At 43.6% G+C, this 12,323-nt stretch overlaps 1 protein-coding gene across 6 annotated transcripts in view; it reads right to left on the reverse strand.

The window, feature by feature from the left end:
- The window catches only part of EFR3A (EFR3 homolog A), a 192,689-nt gene that overhangs the window by 49,541 nt on the left and 130,825 nt on the right, over positions 1 to 12,323 (reverse strand). For all 6 annotated transcript variants that reach the window (XM_075825714.1, XM_075825718.1, XM_075825713.1 and 3 more), the window contains 2 exons: positions 5,226 to 5,277; positions 3,926 to 4,098 (listed from right to left, as the gene is read on the reverse strand). In XM_075825714.1, the coding sequence (XP_075681829.1) occupies positions 3,926 to 4,098; positions 5,226 to 5,277 (225 nt within the window). The remainder of the gene's footprint in view (positions 1 to 3,925; positions 4,099 to 5,225; positions 5,278 to 12,323) is intronic.

Consider the following 12,323-nt stretch of genomic DNA (forward strand, 5'->3'; position numbering starts at 1 on the left):
ACTACTTGGGGGTTTGTTTTACTATTTGACCCCAGAGCCCTAACATTGTGGGCTAATGCTGCGAAAATCACCAAAATTGGTCTCACATGCGCCTTTCACGCCTAAGCCCTGTCATATATCCAGGCAAATGATAAATGCCTTGAGGGGTGTAGTTTACAAAATGGGGTCTTCTCAGGGTTTTACACTCTACTCTGGTACCTAAGAACGCTCTGCAAATGCGACATGGCGCCCCTACACCAGTCCAGCAAAATCGGTGCTCTAAAAGCCACATGGCACTCCTTCCATTTTGAGCTCTGCCATGTGCCCAAACAGCAGTTTAGGGCCACACATGGGGTATTGCCGTACTCAGGAGAAATTGGGTAACAAATTATGTGTGGTTTTTTCTAATATTACCCCTTGTGGAAAAAAAATTGGATGCAAAACTACATATTTTTGGGGGAAATTTTTTTTTTTCTCATTTTCATACTGCCTCATTCTAATACAATCTATGAAACACCTGTGTGATCAAAATGCTCAGTACACACCTAGATGATTACCCTGAGGGGTATAGTTTCCAAAATGGAGTCACATCTCAGGGGTTTCTACTGTACGGGTACCTCAGGTGCTCTGCAAATGCGACATGGCGCCCAAAAAACTATCAACCAAAATCTACATGCCAATTAGCACTCCTGCCATTCTGAGCCCTGCGGTGTATCCAAGCAGCAGTTTATGACCACATGTGGGGTATTACCGTACTCGGGAGAAATTGCTTTACAATTGTTGGGGCGCTTTTTCTCCTTTATTCCTTGTGAAAACGAAAAAAATTCAACATTTTAGTGGAAAGAATGTAGATTTTCATTTTCACTGCATAATTCCAATAATTCAGCAAAAAAACTGTGGGGTCAAAATGCTCACTATACCGCTAGATAAATTCAACGAGGGGTATAGTTTCCCAAATGGGGTCCCTTTTGCCGAGTTTGCACTATTTTGGCCCCTCAGTGGCTTTGCAAATGTGACATGGGGCCGCAAACCATTCCAGCAAAACTAGAGCTCCAAAAGTCAAATGGCGCTCCGTCCTTTCTAAGCCTTGCCGAGTGTCCAAACAGCAGTTTATTACCACATATGGGGTATTGCTGTGCTCAGAAGAGTTTGCTTTACAAATATTGGGGTGTTTTTTTTTCCTTTATCTATTGTAAAAATGAAAAAATCTGAGCTAAAACTAAATTTTATTAGAAAAAAAATTTAGATTTTCAATTTCACGGCATAATTCCCATAAGTTCAGCAAAAACCGTGTAGGGTCAAAATGCTAACTATACCCCTAGAAAAATTCCTTGAGGGGTGTAGTTTCCAAAATGGGGTCACTTTTGGGGGCTTCCACTGTTATGGTCCCTCCAGGGCTTTGCAAACACGACATGGCACCGAAAACCATTCCAGCAAAATCTGCGCTCCAAAATCCAAATGGCCCTCGTTCCCTTCTGAGCCCTGCCGTGGGTCCAAACAGCAGTTTATTACCACATATGGGGTATTGCCGTAATCGGGAGACATTGCTTTACAAATGTTGGGGTGCTTTTTCTCCTTTATTCCATGTAAAATCTAAAACATCGTATGTTTTTTCAGAAAAAAAGTAGATTTTCATTTTCACAGACCAGTTCCAATAAATTTAGCAAAAAACCTGTGGGCTAAAAATGCTAACTATACCTCTTGAAAAATTCCTTGAGGGGTGTAGTTTCCAAAATGGGGTCACTTTTGGGGTGTTTCCACTGTTTTGGCACCACAAGACCTCTTCAACCCTGACATGGTGCCTAAAATATATTCTAATAAAATAGAGGTCCCAAAATCCACCAGGCGCTCCTTTGCTTTTGAGGCCGGTGCTTCAGTCCATTATCACACTAGGGCCACATGTGGGATATTTCTAAAAATTGCAGCATCTGGGCAATAAATATTGAGTTGCATTTCTTGTGTAAAACCTTCTGTGTTACAGAAAAAACTGTATTACAAATGAATTTAGTAAAAAAAAAAAATTGAAATTTGTAAATTTCACCTCTACTTTGCTTTATTTCCTGTGAAATGCCTAAAGTGTTAAAAAAAAATCTGAATGTGGTTTTGAATACTTTGAGGGGTGCAGTTTTTGAAATGGGGTGTTTTATAGGAGGTTTCTAATATATAAGGCCCTCAAAGCCACTTCAGAACTGAACTGGTCCCTGAAAAAATAGCCTTTTGAAATTTTCTTGAAAATGCGAGAAATTGCAGCGAAAGTTCTAAGTCTTGTAACGTCCGAGAAAAATAAAAGAATGTTCAAAAAACGATGCAAACATAAAGTAGACATATGGGAAATGTTAACTAGTGACTATTTTGTGTGGTATTACTGTCTGTTTTACAAGCAGATACATTACAATTTAGAAAAATGCTGATTTTTGCAAATTTTCTCTAAATTTTGGTGTTTTTTTACAAATAAATATTGAATTTAACGACAAAATTTTTTCAGTATCATAAAGTACAATATGTCACGAGAAAACAATCTCAGAATCGCTTGGATAGGCAAAAGCATTCCGGAGTTATTACCACATAAAGTGACACGTCAGATTTGCAAAAATCGGCTGTGCCACAAGGCCAAAACAGGCTGTGTCCTTAAGGGGATAATAGAAACGCAAATATTCATTAGGCCCCAAGGCTGCCATGACAACAATCGGCTGCCCACGACCGCGTCGTGGAAGGCCGAAGTGGTTAAATGGCCGGGATCAGAGTTAATTTAGATTGCGGCCGCTGCAGTGAAGTGTGGGCTGTAACATACAGCCACCACTCGGTGAATGCCGAGGCGGCTCAGACCCTCCATACTCCTCCTCCACGGCCATGACGAGTCAAGATAAAGATGGCTACATCCGTAGCTACAGCATATGTCGCCAAGGGTTGAAGATTTTAAAAACTAGGACGTAAATTGGTGACTTTTGAAGTTTTCTAAATTTATGCAGAACTTGCAAACTTATGACAATTAAAGGCTAACCATTGTTTAACCCCTTAAGGAAGGAGAAAATTTTGGCCTTAAAGAGGATCTGTCACCAGTTTAGAAATGTCCTATCTCCTAGCTAATCCAATAGGCGCGGTCACACTGATAATTCTAGTGAAAATTGTGTTCCAAAAAGTTTTTTTAAAAGTTATGAGCTTTTTTTTTTCTAAATATGCAAATGAGGCTGGAGCCAAGTGGGTGTCACCACCAGCGATTCTCCCGAGGTGGAGCCTCCTCACAGCCTCTGACGCTGTCCAATCAGCATGAAGCTGCTTCACACAGTGTGAGAGACTGAGGCTGGAGGGAAGGGGGAACACGTCAAATAGCCATATCTCCGGCTGTGGACCACCTAGATAAGGGGTTCTGGTGTCATATGAAAGATGAGATTCTAACACTCAGTTCTAGCTGTAAAACAATCGGAGGTATCACCAGCTAAAGACTTTTTTTATGTATGTTTATATGACAATACATTACAGTCTGCACAAGTAAAATGCACAGGCAACTGTTAGGGCATACCTAAAATATGCCCGAACGGGATTATACTGGACAGCTCTGGGGACCTTAGTCAGGCCCCAGGCTGGCAGTATGAAAATGGGCAGCCCCAGCGTTCGCAAAGAAAAGGCTGGCAGCAATGTAACCAAGGGAGTCCCCTCTCTTTATCAGCACTATGATCTGCATTGATCGTGATGCAAAAAGGGTCACAATCGTTTTCTCCGAAACTGGACAATAGTGCTGGAGGGTGGCTGTCATTCACAGCTGTGTAGAAGCTATATACTTTCAAGGAAACACCTTCTTTCTAGCGATTAGTGGGGGTCTCAGAACTCACCAGTATATACCCCTGCCATGTATTTGACATAACAGAAGTTTATTTTAAGGATATGTACCCTTTATGTAATAAAAGCTAAAGCAGAGAGTTAGATGCGACACTGTGCAGACAAGTACCTGATGCCCCGGAGTTTCGCTCTGTTGTCATGACGATCTATAAGGTTGTGCAATATTTCGTGCACTAGCTGACGCAGTTCTAAATCCTCCATAAGTGAGGGAGATAGGAGGGGATCCAGGAAAGGCGGGGGAAGGGCCGCTGCAATGTTCTTTGCCTTGTAACCTGAAGTCACCTGTAAAGAGAAGTCAAGAGAATAATTTGCAAGAACACAAAAATAAAGTCCTGAATATACCAGGGAAGGAAAACGTGTAGTCCTCTGACTTCACAAGGGATGTCCTAGGGCCAAAGAGACATCAGTGGCTTAGTAAATAATAGATGCCTATTGAGCCTTAAAGGGGTTTCTACTGGTATTTTATATTGATGGCCTATCCCTAGGATAGGACATTAATATCATACAGGTGGGGGTGCGACTTTCGGCACCCCCACAGATCAGCTGACTGAAAGGGTTGCGGCATTCGTCGCGCAGCCTCTTCAATGTTTACTAGGCACAGCGCCGTACACGTCCGTAGTGGCTGAGACTGGGATAGCAGCTCAGTCACATTCACTTGAATAGGACTAGGACTGGAACTGCAATCCGAGGCAAAGCCGCTACATACGTGTACGGCGCTGTGCCTGTAAACTGGGAAAAGGCTGCGACAAAAAATGTCGCAGCCCCATCAATTAGCTGATCGGCGGGGGTGCCGGGAGCCAGGCCTCAACTGATAAGATATTAATTGTCTATCCGAAGAATAGCCCCTCAATAAAAAAAATGCCTGAAGATCCCCTTTAAATGATAGCCAACCCTAGGACTACACTGTGGGACAGCAATAAGGAGTGAACAACGTAGACAGGGAGGCCATGCTTATGGATGGAGCAACACAGGTCAGATGATTGATCTTTAAAGGGTCACAAAGTGTCTTCCAGGTGGGAAACCCAGCGATCAGCTGTAATCTGTGGGGAAACCTGGCAGTAAGTGATCGAATTCCCTGCAGCGCCACCACAGGGGAAATGAAGTATTACACAGTGTCCATTCATATCAATGTGTTGTCTGTGTAATACAGGACAGGTCCTCCAGAGCGAGAGATGCTCTATGTAACCGCTCTCCAGTCTGGACGAGAGATGAGGATCCTGAACAGGGGACAACCCCTTTAAGTTCAACCCTCATAATCATTGTATAATAAAAATATCTAAAACGGTCTAATAAGAGCTCTGCTTGCTGTTCTTGGTTACATCCAGAGGCTGAAAACCTGTATTAAAACCTTCAGATGTTTTACTACGCCAAAAACATGATTTGTGAATCGGAAATAAATGACTACATACCATAAGAAGGGATCGGAGCAGCATAATCTGGATTCTCTTTGTTCCCAAATCCCTAAAACAAAAACAATATAAAAATCACATAATATACTGTACAGAACGTATAGACTGATCATATACATACAGTATATGGCGCAAAAAAGTTAAACATGTAAAAGAAAAAAAAAATGGAACGCATACGTTTTTTTAATGGGTGGGACAGGATTGTATTAAATATCGGTATTGTGACAAATTGTATAACTGAACGCAATTCAAGAAAAGTTTTGGGCGGACACATCTGTAGACCGGTTATTAAAGTCTTCAAACTTCAGACTTCTGACAATATTTAGACGGGGCTCAGTTGTGACTGCTTCTTCTGACCAGACACCTTCCAGCCCCTTAGCCCACCTAGCTATATAAGGCGTTGTTCACACCTGTGTTCGGTATTTCCATTCTGTTCAGTTATAGAAAAATTGATCCTCTATTGACCCTCCTGGCAATCAGTGTATCCCACTGGCAGATAAATTGTGGATACTTATGTTACAACAAGCTGCATTGAGCAACATAATAGATGTATCCAGTGTCCTATACTATACGTTATTCCTTATTCTGTGTGAATAACCAAAAATCCATACATTAAACTCCCGTAACACTGAATTTTGTCGCAATATAACACTTCCTGCACAATTTCTCCCTCCGGAGAGAACTGTCCCCTCTACAGCGGCGGTAACATTTTTCCTAACTAACAATGACCATTTCCTCAGCAGTGGTTAGGAGAAAGCTGCGTTACCGTGGAAACTTGTGACTGTCGTCATGGTAATGGACACCAGTATATAATATCTCTCATCAGCGGATTTCCTTTACCATTGCAATCCCCCCCCCACCCATTCCGTAAAAAAGTAAAATAAATAAGACGTCGGTGTCTGTGCGGCGTGAATCGGAACGCAGCTTCTGCTCTACAACGCTGACATGTATAAAACTGGTGTAGCCCTTTAAGAGCGCGACGTTCTTGGGCTGCCATCTATGAGTAATGCAGATGTGTGCGCAGAGGGGTTAGGCTATTTCTGCCTTGCTGTCTAATTTTATAGTCGCGTAGGTAGATCGGACAAGTGTACTGATAAGACAATCTGTCGCAAGACGGAGAAGGTAAATATAGCGAATCAATCCCTGCAAACCACGTCAAGTCAAGAAAGAATTGCGCACAACTTCGTCAAAGAGTGGATAGATCTATAGAAAGCAGACAGGAAGGTGACGGCAACGGTGAACATGCGTAACGTGGAGAATGTGCTATTTCTGAATGCATAAAAGATCTAGCTCGGCTCTTGATTATAAACGATCTGGCAATAACTGATCACCACTAGAGAAAATATAGTCCTAATGCCGGATTACAAGATAGTCCGGCACCGCGGGTCCTCGCTAGCAGTGGCGTCAAAGGGGTAGCCTCATAAATGCTGCTCCGTCCCCCCTCTATGAGCCAGAACAGAGCGACTCCAGCGTTTGGTGCAACTTTCTAATTACTTTTTATTAAAAGTAATTTTTACTTTTTGAGATACAGCTGCTCTGTATCCTGTATACAGAGCAGCTGTATCGTGCGCGAAGACCTGAATCCGTCAGCTCGGCGGGACTGACAGGTTCAGTGACAGCAGGTTCTGCATGTCTCTGACAGTTATGAACTTAGATGTGATCGATAACGGGCTCGATCCTGCGTGCCAGAAACACGCAGGATCGGCTGTCACTAAACCCGTCATTCCCACTGATCTCACAGATTCAAGATTCACCGCTAGATACAGCTGCTCTATAAACAGGATACAAAGCAGCTGTATCTTAAAAAGTAACAATTTTTAATAAGAATTAAAAAGTTGCACCAAACACTATGTACACGTTTTTTTTTTTACTAAAAATTAGCCTTTAAGGTTGCGAACAGTTTTTCGAAATCACTGAAGTGGCACCGATATCTGCTGTGGTATCGGCCTATAGTTGCAGGTGTCAGATTCTCACCCACATGTTACCATTAGATTGGTGGTGCCCAGGTAAAAATCATTATCAGAATGGCTTAACGTCTACTTTAAGTTTCCGATAAGTCAGCGAAGAGCAGAGGAGACATCGAAGTCAGCCATAAGGTAAGTCCAGGTAACTTTAGATTTTCATTTCCAGCAGTCCGTTACCTCGCTCGCCCTAAATTATTGGAATTTTGCTGCGTATACACATCCAAATGTTAAAAGTACTGTATTACATTTAACTGGTGACCACGGATATGGTGCCATTTACATGAATGCGTGGTCACCAATACAAGACGTCAAACAGCTGTAGAGAATGAGACATCTGAAAATGCAGAATAGAGCATCGGAGGGGTGGTTAGATTACAGAAAAGGGGTTCAGCAAGTGAGAACTCTTGGTTGTTTTCCTACATATCTCCCATAGCGTTGTATGGAGCGGCAATGTGCATAGCGTTGTATGGGAGCACGGCCCACAAATTGCCAAAGAACGGACATGTTCCATAATTTTCTGAACATTTCTACGGCACGAACACCCACCCGTAGCACTACGGAAAGGTGTCCGCGTTCAATGAAAGTGAATGGGTCCATTTTTGCGGACTGCAATTGCGGTCCGCAAAAACGGAGGTTTTTTACGGTCGTGTGCATGGGGCCTTAGCAAAGAAGGAAGGTTCCTGAACACGTCAGATGGATTCTGTATTTCCAGGAGACACATGAAAAGGTGAAACTCAAAGCGGAAATGTTAACATTGGGACAGGAAAAAAAATGTATCCAGCCAGCAGAGGATTTTTAGAAGTGGCGTTTGATCGCAACGATTGAAGGACGGCTCCATCCTCTCTGCTTGCCCAACGTATGCCGTGTTTATTTATTCAACTTTTGAAAAAAAATTCATTTTTGTTTATTTTACGGGACGAAACGACCTTAGTCCAGACGTGCAATGAGCTCGGTGCATCGGTCTGTATACAAAGCTATTGGGTGGCAGACTAATGCACCGGGTGTTCTGCCAGCGGGTCATTGTGACCAAGCTGCGCAATAGCGGAAACCCAGCATCACGGCCGCATCAAGTCACACACACACACACACACACACACACACACACACACACACACACACAAGGCGAAGAATCAGCCTATGAAATAAAAACAAGACGAAAGACTACTGCTCAGGAATATCCAGGTGCCGGTATCTTCCTCTAGCAATGACCGCTCATTGCTGGAGGGGATACAAGAGATGGGGGTTGTTCTTGTGGAATAATCACTTTAAAAACTACATTAAAGGGGTTACCTGGAAGGTTATTCCCATCCAGGCAGAGAATGAATGGAGAGGTGGCCATCGCACTCGGCTGTTTCCGGAACTTCCATAGAACAAAATATAGGGAGAGCTGCGTGGCCACCTCCCCATTCATCATCCGTCCGGATGCCGCTGCCAGAGCTGGGACACGAACCTGTAAGACATTTTTGGCATATCTATTGAACACCTTAGATACCACAATCCCTCCCGCCACGCCTGGTTAACTAACAAATATTATTTTCAACCAAAGTAGTGCGTATAAAGCCTGCAAGAAAAACCAAGTCCTCACATAGCTATGTCGACTGAAATAAAAAAAAGTCATGGGCCTTGGAATGCAGTGATTAAGAAAAGGGGAAAAAAAAAAAAAAAGCACCCCTAGTTTTCCCAAAAATCTTAAAGGGTAACTAAAACGTTCAAACTTCTGACATGTCATATTGACATGTCAGAAGTTTTAATCGGTGGGGGTCCGAGAACTGAGACCCCAACCAATAACTAAAACGAAGAGGCAGAAGTCCTCGTGTGAGCGCTCAGCCGCTTCGTTTCTGTTCGGCTTTTTCCAGAAAGCCGATGTATCGGAGTACGGGCTCATAGACTTTCTTTTTTTTTAAACTCATTTTATTGAAAGTACACAGTGCACAAGGTATGATAAACATAACATTTTGGGTGACATGCAAGAAACCCATTATTCCAATGTAACGTAACTATACAAACAACAACATCGATCTCTGTTACACAATGAGAAAAAGAAATGGTACAACCTTTTCCGGTCTGTTATTGAGAATAACCAATACATTTATAGGAACAAAAGCAATGCAAATATATACCACTCTGTTATAAATACTTGTACCATCCAGGACTGATCACGTCCAAACTACTATTGAACCTCCCCCCCCCCAGTTGGGGCCCGCTACCCCGTCCCTACTTACGCACTTAAACCCCAAGGCTGTTTAGGGAAGACCTGAGGTCACCTACATTAAATGATGTCAGAGGCGATGAGCACCAACTACCCCACACTTCCAGAAATTTATACGGACATCCCCTATGTTTGTATACTAAATTGGCGTAGGGTATTACTGAGTTGAGCAGTGATTTCCATTGTGGAACCGTTGGGAAAAGATCTCCCATCCAACGAAGTGCAATAGCCTTTCTGGCCATGAACAGGGTCTCCCGTAAAAATATACCTTCATAGTGTGACCAGGAATTTGGTGGGAGCAGACCCAACAAACATAGTCCAGGCTCACAGGGGACTCGTTTACCTGTTACTGATGAGAGACAGTCTGTGACCTCTCGCCAGAATTTAGATATTACCGGACAGTGCCATACCATATGGTCAAAGTCTGCCCGATCATGCTGGCACCTTTTACAGCTAGCCGAGGAAGATCTGCCCATATGCAATAGCCTGGTAGGAGTTATATAACATCTATGGATGATATAAAGCTGCGTCATTTTATTATTAGCCGCTGGTGAAACCGCGAGGTGTGAAGACATTGCATCAAGCCAATCCCCCTCAGTCAGGTTCGGAATCAGCCCCTTCCATCTGAGTTCCACCGCACATCCCGCATGTGCTAACCTTTGAGACAGCAGGAACGTGTAAACTACTGATATCAGGCCCCGCGGGCGAAGCACCCCTATAAGGGGTAGGGAAGAAATCAAAGTCTGAGCGTGTCTGAATTGGGCCCTAAGAGCGTGATGCAGCTGTACACATCTAAATGTATCCCTCTCTGGCACCTGGAATGTATCTTGTATCTCCCTGGCTGATAACGCGTGTCCATCTCCAGTACTCAAATGCTTCATTTGTGTCACCTCTAACCCCTCCCAGAATGCATGATCCTGAAATCCCAAAAAGTGAGGTAATCCATGGTTGGACCACAACGGCAACTCTGCTACCGTATCTTTAAATTTCAACAGTGATTTTGCATGAGCCCATACCTGCTTCGCCAGTTTAATCAACGGTAACGTATGCTTAGGGCTAAAATCATGTGGTTCTAGAACGGGCCATAAGTTAGACACTCTGAGAAAATGTGCTAAATGATGTTCGGCATTGGGCAATGGATCATCCAACATCCACAGCCTAATATATCTAAGTTGACCTGCCAAGTAGTATAAAAACACATCCGGTAGGGCCGCTCCCGCCCTCTGTTTGGGCCTCTGCAGAGTGTCTATTCTGAGCTTGTGTCTATTCTTTCCCCAGATAAATGGAGTAAATAAAGAGTTGACCAAATTAAAGAACTTTTTAGGAACCATTGTGTCCGCGTGCTCCAAGACATATAGCAGTTTAGGCAGCACTACCATTTTAATTAGGTTAATTCTACCTGCCACTGATAAGGGGAGTGACTTCCAGACTGCAAATTTATCTTTCAAATAAGAAAGTAGAGGGTACACATTAATATCGTATGAGTGTGAACTATCCCTAGATATCCAAACTCCCAGATATTTAAAACTATGCACCACTTGTAGACCCTGAAAATGTGAGCCCCACCCACAATTGTTAGAATGGAGAGGCATGAGAAAGGACTTACTCCAGTTAACATGCAGGCCCGAAAAACTGCTAAACACCTCCATCAATCTCATAGCCCTGGGTAGTGAGGCATTCGGGTTGGCCAGGAACAGCAGCATATCGTCAGCATACAATCCTATGCGGTCTTCCCGTGGTCCGATACGGATTCCCTGAAGGGCCCTATCTTTTCGAATCCCTATAGCCAGGGGCTCTATGGCAAGTGCGAACAATAATGGGGACAATGGGCACCCCTGTCTCGTACCCCTATGAAGCAAAAAGGATGGGGACAAAATCCCATTAACCACTACCGAGGCTCGAGGCTCTTTATATATGGTCGTAATCCATTTGATAAAGTTGGTTCCAAACCCAAATTTCCTGAGGACCTCACAGAGGTATGTCCACTCAACAGAGTCAAATGCCTTGGCAGCATCCAAGGAAGCCAACGCCCAATCCTGCTGCTCCCACCACCCCATCTGAGTAACCACCTGAGCTCTGCGAATACTATCCGAAGTGGATTTCCCTGGTATAAAACCGGTCTGATCAGAGTGTATGACATCATTGATGACCCGCGCTAGTCTATTGGCCAATAATTTAGTCAGTATCTTATAGTCTATGTTAAGCAGTGATATGGGACGGTAAGACCCACAATCCTCTGGGTTCTTGCCTGGTTTCAGAATAACTACTATGGTAGCTTCTTTCATAGAATCCGCCAGGTCCCCCGCCAATAAGCACGCCTCAAATAGAGAAAGAAGTTGGGCTGACATAACCTCAATATATTGAACATATACTTCCAGAGGAATCCCATCCGGGCCCGAGGCCTTCCCTTTAGTCATATCCAATATACACTCAGAAATCTTCTCTACTGTGAAGGGGGACTCCAGTAACTCACAACCCTCCTCTGACAACTGTGGAAACTGCATGTCATCCAAATATTTCTCCAAGTCTTCCATTGAGTGCCCAGCCCTAGACGTATATAAGTCCCTATAGAAGTCTGCAAATTGAGCCACTATCTCCTGGGAGGTATGAACCAAAACATTCTGAGCGTTTCGAATGTTCAACACTGGAGGAGACAAGGTATTCTGTCTCACCACATGAGCCAAGAGTTTGCCGGATTGGTTACCCAATTCAAAAAAGGATTGGCCAGTGAAGAAGATTCTACGTTCCGCCTTCTCCTGTAGTACTAGAAGATAATCTCTCCCCACCGAGAGCCAAGCCTCCCTGTTTTGTGGGGAGGGATCACCCACAAACGCGGCCTCCAATTCTCCACATTTTCCCGCCAAATCCCTTTCCCTTTGGGCCGAGGAGCGCTTAACAAAAGATATTGATGATTTCAGGCAGCCT

Source organism: Rhinoderma darwinii, chromosome 5 (assembly GCF_050947455.1).
Source record: "Rhinoderma darwinii isolate aRhiDar2 chromosome 5, aRhiDar2.hap1, whole genome shotgun sequence".
NCBI classification, from domain to species: Eukaryota; Metazoa; Chordata; class Amphibia; order Anura; family Rhinodermatidae; genus Rhinoderma; species Rhinoderma darwinii.